General features: G+C 39.7%; 1 protein-coding gene across 1 annotated transcript; it reads left to right on the top strand.

Annotated features, from left to right (window-relative positions):
- Positions 1 to 1593: 1593 nt before the first annotated feature.
- Positions 1594 to 13689, top strand: dnajc5aa (DnaJ (Hsp40) homolog, subfamily C, member 5aa). Its single transcript, XM_072681821.1, has 5 exons — positions 1594 to 1738; positions 9137 to 9268; positions 9379 to 9592; positions 9827 to 9998; positions 10430 to 13689. The coding sequence occupies exons 2-5, from the start codon at positions 9159 to 9161 to the stop codon at positions 10537 to 10539; spliced, it is 606 nt and encodes a 201-aa protein (XP_072537922.1). The 5' UTR covers positions 1594 to 1738; positions 9137 to 9158; the 3' UTR covers positions 10540 to 13689.
- Positions 13690 to 13749: the final 60 nt, after the last annotated feature.

Raw genomic sequence — 13749 nt, 5'->3', positions numbered from 1 at the left:
AGCCTGATAGCACATTTAACAACATTAAGATCTTTCTCATTCTGTAATCAATAAAAGTTCTAATGGTGTAGAAGTGGACTGCTCACTTCCTGACATCTGAAGAATATACACTAACTAAAAAATGTTTTTACCAAATGAACAAAAGTACCTTCAGATCAGCAGCTTTAGAAATTGATTGTCAATGAGACTGTTGATTGTCAATGAGAGATATTGTTAGATACTAATAAGTATTCACATACTTTCCCCATCAATACAATTGTTGTTTGTAAATCACTGTTTAAAGGGACACTTCACTCAGACTGAAAAATGTAACTGTAGCTAAATCTGTTGTGAAAGTGCTGCTATGATGCAATATTGTCTGGAGGAAGGTTTTCCAGTTTGAAGACTAGACAAACCTCATTCTCATGACTTACATGAAATGTTACTTTTTCCACCTGCTGGGTGGCAACTGCATACGGAAGCCATATCAGAAATGCTACTGCTTCATCTTTAAAGAGAATGGATTACTGAAATGAAAGAAATAACTCCTTAGATGAGGAGGATAATATGCTGAAAGCTCAAGTTACCTCAGTCTGGCTCCTCTTCTGGGGCTGTTAAAGACAGCAGAAGAATGGCTAGTCATGACTGTTTTGAGCACCACAGGTTGTTGAATGACATATTTACATGCTGTCGTACATGCAGGGTAATGTAAAGAGGGCATTAATGAATGAAAACATAAAAATTGATATAAAACCATTAATTATGTCAAACTACTGAGGCTGAGGGATACAGTGATGCATGCTGTACCCTGAACCCTTTTGTTCTGTTGGATGTTTATGACATGTTTCTGCGATACTTTTGAGTATCAAGTTCTTTACTCTGGTAGCACTGGATTTCCCCACTGCGGGACTAATAAAGGACTATCTTATCTTATCTTATCTTATGTATGCAATTATGGATATGTACCTTGGAATGGATATGATAGCTTGCAATATATATAATGCTCATATGTATATGGACAGTGGTCATATAAACATTTAGCTATTATTCTTTTGACAAAAATATTGCATTAACATTTTAGGAATTGCAGACACTTTGTGTGTGTGTTTATTAGGGTAGCAATGATATGAGACTTTTACAGTATGCAGTATTTTACAATTCTTCCTCTTCTTGTTGGTGTTCTCCATTAATCGATTGTTGTTTGTTTGGTTTTTTTAACTCTGGAAATTGCAGGAAATTTACACACACACACTATATGGGAAAAGTGTTTCTTCCAAAATCAATGGTATTAAAATGCCTTGATTTTGCTTTGATATCCTGCTTTTCTTTGAGTAACTGTGTCTACAGTCCAGGAAATGAACCCCGGTCTGTGGTGGCCCCTTTCATCAGTTAAGGGCTGGCAACAGATGGGCTTCGGACAGGACTTGTAGACCTATTGTGTTTTGATTTTTTATAAACACTATATTTAATATAAATATACATACTTGGTGTCAGACATTATTCATATAGTCCTATATTTGCTGAGGGGAAACAAAACAAAAAAAAAAAAAAAAAAAAAAAAAAAGACCAACACACACAGAGACAGGCCTTTCTCGCGACCCCCTTGAGGTGGGAGGAGTCGCGCGAGACCCGCTGCTGCAGCAGCTCACCGTTCACGTACGAGAGCGCGCGGGTCCCGGGGATGCAGCCACGAATTTAACATCGAGCCGAACCGCACTGAAACCACAGCCAGCCGCAGTGTGTCGAGGCCGACGGAACGGTAAGGTAACAGGGTGTTTTACACCCTAAACTACGCCGGTGGGTTTTCGCCCACCACACACAGATTTATCTCCGTCGGGCTGCGCAGCGTCGCTTTATTCCGTGAAGAGACGGAGCTCAGCTAACGGGCTAACCAATATGGTTGCTATAGCGCGCTGCTAGCACGTATGATGCAGCGGCTAGCAGGCTAGAGATTAGCCCCGCTAAATCCCACCCGTTTAGAGGAGTAATCCAACACGAGAGGTGGAGCAGGGCGGTTGAAAGGGTTTAGCACGTTTAACTCCTGTTCTTTTCCCTCGTGTTTGTGGGAACCGCAGTTGCAGGTCGTGATTTCGCCTTCCTCGCCCCTCTCTGCCTGTGTGTGTGTTTGTGTTCGCCGTGAATGAACGGTTGGGCCGTTTGCTCGGTTTCTAATGGAGGTTGCTTGGTGGTGGTGGTGGCGGATGATAATGCCAAAAGTGCGCCATTTCTCGTGCCAGCAGCGACGCCTCATCCATTCTTCTGTGTCTAGATTTATCCTCTTTAACGGTAAATTCATCCTTCCATAGTAGAAAATAAGAGCTGTTAGACGCCCTGTCCTTTATGTCAGCTCTTACCTCTCCTAGTGGAGGAGAAGGAGAAGCAATGGATGTGTACTGGTGTGTGAGCTCCTGTTTCCAGATGATGCTTCTGGAACAAAAAGGGAGGCTGTTGTCACACCTGCAACCATTACACTTGTTTTACAGATTTGTAACACGACTCTCTCACTACTGTCAAAGAACCGTGCTGATCTCAGCTTTCCTTCTGGAGTAATCTCTCTGCTGCTGTGATGGAGCTGTGCAGTCAAGTGGATTGAGCTCAGACCAACATTCACATTCCCTGTCATTACTGTCCTGGAGCAAATCTGCCCATCACAACACATCATGACCCAACTAAAACGAAAGGGTGGAGGCAAAGATTACGTTCTGATTTGCATCCCTCCTGTCAGTGGGTTTGAAGTACAGTAGTGCTCACTTCATAGTCCTACTCCTCCATGCAATCCAGAGTCCCTTTTTCTCTCTTTGTGCTGGGCATGATAGATACCCTGTGTATTGGTCAGAAGGAGGGGCGGGAGACTGGCCGGCAGTGCTGAGTAAACTAGCTGAAACGGGAGAGTCAGCTGAAGGGTGCTCAATGGATATACCCTAGAACTCTTCCTGATTATTGGAAACCAGCCCAAGCCTCTCCAGATATACGATTGCTAAACACGGAGCATTGCACACACTCCCACGCTTGCTCACTGCTTGTATGGGATCAGTATATATATTTTATGTCATATTGTGTGTCTTGCAGTTCAGCCTCTCTGTAATGGAGAATAGTAGTCTTAGTGGGCAGACTGCAGAATGTAGTGCTTAGTAGGGCTGGGACGCTGGGTCTTTTCACAGTATTAGTCTTTGTAATTGCAGAAGGTGGCTATATGCAATACACGCTGTTCCAGGCTTCTGTCTAATCAAGACATTCATAAAGTCTAGCAAATGTGGCGTGTGATGTAGCATAGTGGGTAACAGCACTGCTTCTCTGTGGCAGACTAAGGTTTGATTCCCCCGGCCAGACAACCACACTACACCACTTGGAGTCGTTGACTCCTATCCCTACATTTGCCTACCTGATTCAAATGTAAGTCACTCTGGTTAAGAGCATCAGCCAAATGCCATATATGTAGATGTGAAGAAGTTTGGTTAGAATGACAAGTCATTCTCCATGTGATTTTTTTTTTTTTTTTCTCCCCTTTTTTTTATTAGCTCGTCAGTGTAATGCAACAATATTATAATCAGAAGATTATAAAAAAAATGTGCCTCTCTCATAGAGCAGAACCATTTAACCATTTTTGCTTTTATAGTGTTTCTTTCAGTCTTCATGGTTCTATACACTCACCAATCAGCCATAACATTCAGACCACCTGCCTTATACTGAGTAGGTTCTCCTTGTGCCGCCACAACAGATCTGACCATTTGAGGCATGGGCTCCGCAAGGCCTCTGAAGGCGACCTTTGCTATCTTGTACCTGTGCTATCTTAGAACCTGTAAGTTGTAAGTTAGGGCATCCATGGAGTCTTGGGTGCCCATGACCCTATCACCAGTTCACCAGCCAGTTGTCCTTTCTGGGGGCACCTTTGGTAGGTCCTCACCACTGCATACCAGAAAAAGCTCTCGAGACCTGTCTATTTTGGAGATGCTCTGACTAAGTCATCTAGATATTGCAATTCAGCCCGTGCTAAAGTGTCTCAGATCCTTACGCTCGCCTATTTGTCCTGCTTATAACATGCTCTCTTTAAGAACTGACTGTTTACTTGCTGCCTAATCTATATCCACCACAGATGCCACTGTAGATTAAGATGATCAGTGTTTTTGAGTTCACCTGTCAGTGGTGTTAATGTTATGACTGATGTATAAAACCATTGCTTTTACTAAAGAACCACTTTTTTGAAAATGTTATTTCGGTAGTAATGCACTAGTATCCTTTCTCTACAGCGGGCAATATTAAGTACTGGATACAGGCCCTGGATATGGAGGAGTTGATGGTAGGGCTGCGCTGAAATGCAAATTTTGGACCAATGCCAATTTCCAGTGTGTTGTTTTTTTATTTATTTTTTTATGTATGCTTCTCCAAAAGGCCTTTTTGAGTTTTTTCCCCCCTCTCCCCTAAAGCCAGATCTTTTGCTTAAATGGACCATTAACTGGTTAAATGGTTCTTCAAATAATATATTTATATATTATGTTTTATTATATTATATAAAGGGTTAACATATTTTTACAAGTCAACCCTTTGTGCTTATAGAGTGTACACATCTGATGATGATACCAGTGCTCATGTATACCTGGATTAGTACTACAAAGAAATGTAAAACATAATGTTCATCTGTATCTGTAGAGATACAAATGCAGTAAAATGTAGACATTTCTGTGTTATCTTATAAATCTGGCCTGTATTCTGGCCTATAATAAACACAAATACATCAGATATCAGCCTGAAATATTAGTCAGATCTAAACATTTGTCTAACGTTGGGCAATGATTTGTTTAATTTGATAATTTGCGGATACTGATATGATTTAGATATAGCTGTCTATCTGTGCATAATGGATTATTCTTTGCGTCATTTCTGCTCATGATCTTGATCTACAAATGACTGTGTTAAGCTGAGCAGTTAGCTGCAGTATGCGTGTTGGTGCACCACTGGAGGCTGCCTATATGCTTCAGACCTATATTAGGAGCAGCTGGCTTAGCAAGCAGGCGTCTCTCTATCAGGTTAGTATATTATAGGGCACAGTGAGTGACAGTTCCTGAGAACAGAGGCAAATGATCAGTATTGATTTCTCCTGGTGAAAGGCAGCACTAAAGGAGCAGCTGACAGGAAAAAAAGTGAGTCAGCTGATGAATCATGGGTAATTCCTCTGATCACTGTACAGGCCTGGTGATGATGTCATCGTGTCATTTGGGTTTGAGCATTGTCGGGATCTGTGACGAGCAGGGCTCGTGGTCTGCTTGGTGTCTGTAAACCAGATGTAGATATTTATTTCTTGACCATGCGTTCTGTTATTTTGATGCACATTTACATTTGCACAGTTAAATGTCTGGATTCTCTAAGGCTGCTTAGGCACTTCAGTCTCCCAACAGTACATTCACTGAATTCATGCATGTATTTGAGCGGTGGCATTGAATCTATTTAAATGACTTTGAACTCTATTCCATTAAAAGCCTGGACTATTCTTTCACTCTGCCATCTTCTACTGAGGCTACATTTTTATCTGATGTCTACCGTGTTCACACAGCTTGCGACAAGCGTGATCCATGCTTTTTTCAGAAGGTCTCAGAAAGGGAGTCTAATAGACTTGGCAAATCTACCATTTAGATGCTGCTTCATTCTAGGCAAGGATGCCTTTCTGAGGATGTTTAGGTCTGTGGGAGACCAGGGTTGGAATATTGTCTTCCATTCATTGTCAATTTAGTCAGTTCAGCTGCTGAAACCAAACATTTACATGTAAAGAGATATATATATATATATATATATATATATATATATATATATATATATATATATATATATATATATATATATATATATATAAATTAAATGTCCCTGTGATGTGAATCTGCTGGATTGATCCTGAATAGATACATTTTAGCCCAACTACTGCAATAGACTTCTCATGGATGAAGACTGGCAAATGTAATGTGGAACCCTTGTTGCTGCATGTAAAGACAACTGCTCCCAATCAGTTTCAGTCACTGTACTGTTTGGAAGTGAAAAGACTGAAAAAATTGTATTTCACCAACATTTTGGCCTATTTCCAGTTTATACCAAATAATTAAATCATGATGGATTGGCTGTAACTAAGTTGTGTACATTCATGTACATTCATGTTGTCTGTCTTTACAGCAGCCATTGGTTTCTCTCCCATTTACTTTAAACTGTTTGTCCTAACTGAATGCCAGCCTCGTTGTCTCCTATTTGCTAATACGTGGGTACGTCCGATGGGTACTCTCCATCAAAAGTTCAGATCTGCTGCCTTTTTTTTTTTTTTGAGTAATGACTTAATGTCCTTATATTCAGATTTATACTAGACAGGGTGAAGGGCATTTAGCAGGACATTTTAGCAGTTACAGGGGTTACATCTTTAGCTCAGTACACTGAATTCAGTGATGTTTGCATACTGTGCTTTTGTAGTTTAGCAACTGGATTACAGGCCTTAAATGTGTGTGCGCACAAACTAAAAAAAAAAAATCATCACCAGAGAGGGGTCTTCCTACTGTAGTTTGTTACAGTATCGATCAGTCTTCCATTTAAACCGCTAATTAACGAAAGTGGCTTCAGTGTTTAAATCTCTGCGCTAAAATTGCAGCTGTAAATATCAGGTTCTATAAGTTGGTGAGGCAGACCACAAAACCAGATTTGGAGCTTTTAGAGATTAGAAACAGATTTGTTGCAAATGTTGCAGGCTCCCAGTAAATGCTGTCCTTGTCCAAATTGCTGGGTAATTTTTAATGGATATCGGGGGAAGCAGGTTAGCCTCAGCATAGTGTATTGGAGAGAAAAGTAGACCACTTGGTTATTACATCTTATAAATCCATACAAAATTCATATAAATGTTGATTTTTAAGACCTTTTATTGTTAATTGAAAGCACATTCAATTAAAATTAATCACAAGGGGCTGCAGGTAGAAGTACAAGTCAGAATCGTTTGATGTTAGTAAATTCACTCCTTGCTATGGATTTGTGAATTTCTGATCTACAGAAATTAAGGTGCAGAAACAGTTGTAGAGCGTGTTTCAGCTTTTGGAAAAAGACAAAAAGGGCAGCATTATTTTCTGATAATTTTGTGATACAATCAAGCAAACCTTCTAATTGAAGATGTTCATGTCTTTAGTCAAATTGGGCAAAAGCTACAGGACTATATAATTTAAATTCAAACTACAAAAATCTTTAGTAGAAGTGCAGTGACTTAACCTCCTGTAAATAGCTTCTAACATGTCTACTTGGCCATGGACAAGGGACATAGAAATTGTCACATTTAATTTTAATTTAATATCTGAAAAAAACTGTAATATCTGAGAATGTTTCCCTCCCCTTCCAACATTCCCACCTACCACTGAGTGAAAACGCCGGTCGTTACCTTTTTTGCAGCTGCACACACAGGATCAAATAAATTTGGCCTAACTTCTAGAACGTTTCTCCCTACGTCTCCTCCTCCTTTTCCTTCCCCTCCTCAACCATCATCAGTACTCCTTCAGTCACTGCAGGTACAAATGTGATGCAGCAGGAGAGGGGGTACTCCCCCATGTTTGTTTTAAAATGCCTGTTTTCACTATCCCATAAAATCCAGACAAAGCATGTCCTGCCCACAATGATTTGCAGCTTGCACCACGTCCAGTTTCTCTAAAATGTCAGGTTAAGGAAGAAAAATGGTCTTCTGATTCAAATATACTTTTTAAAGATGGTTTGCATTTTGTGGAAGCAGACTGTATCGCACTAATACTTCCACAATCTGAGGCAAAAGCCGAATCCATTTAACCTTTTGAACTACAAATAAAATCTTAATTTACATCCTGACATAATATCCCAGACAGTCAACAACACCATTTCCCCCATGGGACCTTTACAAGACTTAACACAGTCATGGATATCTTGTGTAATACTAAAGCTTTGGAATACCAACAGAAATTTCTTATAATACACTAAAAAATCTTTACCAAAGCTGTAGCACTGAAATGAATACCAAAAGTAGTAGTAAACTTCCTAGAAGCAAACCTAAAAAACCCAAATATAACCATATTTTGTTTTGTATTAAGGAGGTTGCAAAATTATTCTTTTTTTATTAGCTTAAAAAAAAGCAAATAAAACCTTATAATGTATAAAAATGCCTTCTGCTTATATTATTAACAGCAGTATTCTAAAGGTTTTATGAAGCTATATTCTGAGCCAGTGGATGTGCTGAGAATTAAATCATACCCATCATCCTTCTTTATATGAATACAAAGTTGTTTGGAATTGGGTACAGAATCTCGTAGATAAGGTCCATCATTCTCATAATGTAAAAATGTATGCCAGTGCCTGTTGGACAAGACAAGCACGAGCGGGGGGAAAAAAACTGCGATGGACATGTCTTTTTAAGACCTCTTTAGAGGCTTACTCACATGACATTGCTCCTGGTTAAGACAAGCTGCAAGTTGCTAATAATAAATAATGTGAACTGTTCTGTAGAAGATCTAAACGTTCTCATCGTATTATGTCTGCTTTCTTTCCAAGGCATCTCAGCACAAGTTGCAACACACAGTCTACTGCCATTGTACTCAGTATCCACCACAGTTGAACTTGTCTCATTCGACAGATATGCTTACCTGAGAAACCTGCTATGTCAGGCTGACTCTGTTCAGGTGGCAAACTTAATTATGATCTTCAGATACTGCCTCTCTGCACTCTTGCAAGAGAGCAGTGGGATGAGTGGCTTGAGAATAGGTGGATTAGGAGTATCAGCTACTTGCTCAAAAGTGATGGGCATTTGGCTTTTTGGTGCCCCTAAACAGGCATTATAAAGAAGCCTTAAGATTAGGGTTAAACACATAAGTGGTACTGATCTCCAACCACTGAGCGCACAGTGTTTTACAGATGTACAGGGCTTGTTGGGATGTTGGGATTTCATAAAAAGAAGAAAACGTGATTATGAAAATTGCACATGTGTAGTGTGGTAATAAAATGTTTTGAGTGAAATTCTGTTTCTTGCCATGATCAGATTTGTTGTACTTTTGTACATTATGCATTTTTAATCGGCTCAAATGCTTATTTCATGTCCAAGGAAAGGACTGGTAATGAGTTTTACTAAAGAGTAAATGACCTGTATATGTATGTTTAATATCATTTTATTTTTTTTATCTGTCTGCAGATTGTTGAGGACGTGAATCGCCATGGCTGAACAGCAGAGGCAGCGTACCCTCTCCACTTCTGGAGAATCCCTCTACCATGTGCTGGGTGTTGACAAGCTTGCCACTAATGATGACATAAAGAAGTCATACAGGTGAATTCGAATTGTCTGTTAAATGTGCTTCCCCACAGTTGCCAGCTGACACTAACCCTCACCCTAGTAATGATACAATTATACAATTGTCATGTACATTGTCCTCACAGGAAACTTGCACTGAAATATCACCCTGACAAGAATCCGGACAATCCTGAGGCAGCAGACAAATTTAAAGAAATCAACAACGCCCATGCCATCTTGAATGATCCCACTAAACGCAACATTTATGACAAGTATGGCTCTCTGGGCCTCTATGTAGCCGAACAGTTTGGCGAGGAGAACGTCAACACCTACTTTGTCTTGTCCAGCTGGTGGGCCAAGGTGAGACTACATTTGATGGATAAGTAAAGACAAGAAAACTTGTAGTGTTCAGTTTGACATTGTTTTTTGTGAAGTGATGCTTGTGTGACTTGGGTGATAAAGTGATGCATGATTTGTGATTCTGTGGGAGGTTCACACAGTAGTGGCACGTAGACGGGGTTGGATAGTTTCATGTTTAGTACTTTATATTACTGCCTTTATTTTAGGACTGTTTTCTTATGTCTCCCCCTGCAGGCACTGTTTGTGTTCTGTGGGCTGGCCACAGGCTGCTACTTCTGCTGCTGTCTGTGCTGCTGCTGTAACTGCTGCTGTGGGAAGTGTAAACCACGGCCACCTGAGGGGCAGGAGCCGGAGTTCTACGTTTCTCCTGAAGACCTGGAGGCCCAGCTGCAGTCTGACGAGAGAGGTTGGATGTTTGTCTTGGTGTTCTGTCATTATTATTGAATTATATAGGTTGTTCAAATGCATCAAAATGATTGCAACTACTTGGTATAATATTCAGTAAAGTAAGTACTCATTTGCAAAAAACGAATTAGGGAAACAATTGGAAAGAAACTTTATTGTTCATTAGAATAAAATATGCAGTTGTTCTTCCCATACAATTTATTAGATAATAAAAAGAAGCACCTCATATATATATATATATATATATATATATATATATATATATATAGATAGATAGATAGATAGAGAGAGAGAGAGATTTACACCTGGACTGTACTCTTTTAAAGGGATATATATATATATATATAATTTTTTTTTTTTTTTTTTTTTTTTTTTTTGACCATTAATCTTCTTTTTTTTTGTTGTTCTTTTTCTTTTTAAATTGCCCAACAGAGGCGGGTGGGGGAGAGCCCATTGTCCTGCAGCCTTCAGCTACAGAAACGACTCAGCTAACATCTGACGGCCACCACACCACCTACCGGACCGACACTGGCTTCAACTAATGCTCCCCATCCTCCCCTGCCTTCACCACGTGGCCCTCCATCTGCCACTCTACTCCCTCCCCCAGTCTGAGGAACAACCAGAGGAGCGACTCCCTCAACAACAAAAAAGAAAAAAAAGCCACCATTGGCAAGGAGGAAAGCCAGTGATCGTGAAACACAAGCTGAACTCTTTAAGATATTCCTCATTGTCCCCTCTTCTCACACCCACTACCACCATCATTCTACCAGAGTGGCTTGTAATTGCCTCAGTGTAGCTTGGGAAAAAGCGTTAAAAAAAGACATTTGTTCTCTTGTTGTACTCCTTTTTGGCCTTTGACTTCCAAACTTGCCTTCCCATCACCCTTTTCTCCAGCCAAATTTGCTCGCTGTCCAGTAGCATGCACTGTTTCCCCCCACTATCAGTAGTAGAGTTTTCTTTTTTTCTTTTTTATGATAGACTTGTGCACATGTTTGTTCCCGACCAGAAGTCAATAATGGAAGTACTTGTGAGTGTAGTTAACAATTGGCTCACATGACTTGTGTTGCATATGTGTAGGTAAGAAAGGCCAGGCTAAATGAGGGGTTATGGTTGTTTCTTTTCCAGTGCATCCTGCTTTTATCAGTCCCATTACATTTCTGGGAAGAGTGAAAGCTGATAGTGAGTTGTTTGGTTGTAGGTTGTTCAGTGTCCACTTTATTAACTGTATTTCATAATCCATGAACATAAAAGCAAAGTCCTGTTCTTGCTCATATTCTCCCTTTGCTCATCAATCAGAGGAAAATTGCAAAAGATGCCACCAAAATTTCAGAAAATCTATTTTCTTAATATTTATTTATACCATTGAAAAACTGTACCATGTTAAGGTGTGTCGGCCAACTGAAAAAGCTGAGCAAACATTTGTATGCATCAGATTACTCAGATTGACCTTTAACATCATAAGCTTGTGCATTGTGTGGATGTTGGTATGTGTACTAGCTGGTCTTTGCCTTAGCCTGCGTAGGCTATTTGGTCCTAGTCTTTATGGCATGTTCTGAGTCTTAGAATTGGTCTTATTGTTTAACTCTTTTCGCTTGGCAATGTCCCTCATCTCGCATTTTAAGGGACTTATCGACACAAACCCTTACTTTGTTTCGTCATATCTCCTCTACCCAAATGTAAATGTAAGAAGGAAGGAAAAATCAAATGGTTTTTATATAGATATACAATATACACATGCAGTGTGTATGTACAGTATATGTATATTTTGTGCATTTTTACTTTGTAATTGTTGGCATATTTATTAGTGTGTTCTTGATCCTTGTGACATGTGACTGGTTTAGTAGAGTGCCCCCTCCCTTGTGGTCACTGGAGACCCTTACGCCAAGAGAATGTTGATTGTGAGTGAATTTGCCTGTGGTAGTTGGAAGTTGTCTATTCTGGGGAAACAATGCCTTTTAATTGCTCTTTACTCCTCAGTGTTAAAACAGGACTAGGATTCAGTACGTCAGTCAGGAGAGTTCAGACCGAAAGTGATGTTTATACACGCAGAAAACAAAACCTAGATTTCTCAGCCGCTCTCAGAGCAGAAGAGGGACTGCGTACAGTAAGTAATTGTTTATATCTAAGATGTCATTACAGATGTCGTTTCTCTTGGGTGACGTGTGTGATGTCCAAACCGTTGAGTCAAAACCTTCATAAAGAATCATGTTAAAAATAGAGATATGTGAACGGAAGAACCTTTGCATTTGGTTCAGCTGGACCTTTAGACTTTGGAAAAGTTTTTCTCAACCACTCTATTACATCTCTCATATGGTGTCGCTTGAGGAACCACATGAAGCACCTTTATTTGTGTGGTTTGGTTGCAGGCTGGGTAACGTGAGGCATCTGTCGACACTGGCTACGTTTCACCCCATACATTGTGTATTAAAGAGCTGACGTGTTTTCACTGAGCAGCTAAATGTTTACCAGATTGTGCTCTGAGCCAAGGTGTCACATGTCTTTATAATACAATAACCACTTAGCCTAATGCTTATTATTTTTGTGTCTTGTTTTTATTCTATACCTTCTTTTTGCGATAGAATCAATCCTGAGAGCCTGTAGTGCTCTGTTTACTTTCTGTATCCTGAATGAAGCTGGTAGAAGTTGGATTTTTGTGGTTGCTGTATCCTTACTTAAATACTATAGTTCATGGTGGCCAATATACATGAACATACATGTCCCTACCCAACTGTTCTTCAAAGTGCTTTAACCTCCTACAGGTTTTCCTAGATCCCATCTGCTGTTTATGCATTCATAACTACAAAGATTAAGCTGCTTATCATTTGTAGCTCATCCTCAGCTTGTACATTTTTACATTAACGTTTTCCACCTCATTTGCCAATCTTTCAGACCACTTTCAGGGTGTGCTAATGTCTTGTGATTTACTAACTGATCATGCACTCATTTTATGCAGGTAACCATTTTTAGCCGCACTCAGACCTGAAACATTGTAGTAACCATGTCACCAGCCATGCTCGGTCGTCTTTCTTTAGAATTTACAGACGAAATGCCAACCATGTTTCACAGAGTTGTGTACACTGAGCTTGCGAGCACAGTCCTCTTCATACTCTGGCACTGGGACACTCTTCTCTTTACCTTCACCTTGCTCACTCTCTTTCCCTGTTGCGCCCCCCCCCCCCCCCCCCCCTTGCTCTTGATGGCTTTTGATGGATGTTTGCCTCTGTGGTCCTCTCCTGTGCATTTCCCTTCTCCCTTCCACACTACATTGATATGCCTACTATGGCTTCTACATTGAAATGTTGGAAAAATGCAACATGTTTTTAGTTGAATGCAATGGAGTAACATGACCAGAAATAATATTAAAAAAAGAAAAGATCCTTAATAGTCTTCAGAAGGAAGAAAAACCATGTGTAATTATAGTGAGATGGTAAACTGCATTTTTTCCAATTTAATTTATTACCTTGTTTTGTCATGTTTTTAAAGATTTGTCTTTGTTTCAGATGGTATGTTATTTGGATGTGGCTATGAAACTATGCTACTCATAGTTCAATGGTTAAGGTCTCATGTACATACACTGAATAATGAAGTATAATAATAGACCTTTATGTTGTAGCATGGTTATTGTCTGTCTGAAAGAAGAAGAAAAAAAACATTTATCTGATTTGCTGGTGTAAAATAAATGTTTATGAACATTTGCTGCTTCTTTGAACGATTTTTTTTTATCGTTATCTAAAATAACTCATTAGAAAACG

This window comes from Salminus brasiliensis, chromosome 6 (assembly GCF_030463535.1).
Source record: "Salminus brasiliensis chromosome 6, fSalBra1.hap2, whole genome shotgun sequence".
Lineage (NCBI taxonomy): Eukaryota > Metazoa > Chordata > Actinopteri > Characiformes > Bryconidae > Salminus > Salminus brasiliensis.
This window is presented reverse-complemented; position numbering and strand designations above follow the sequence as displayed.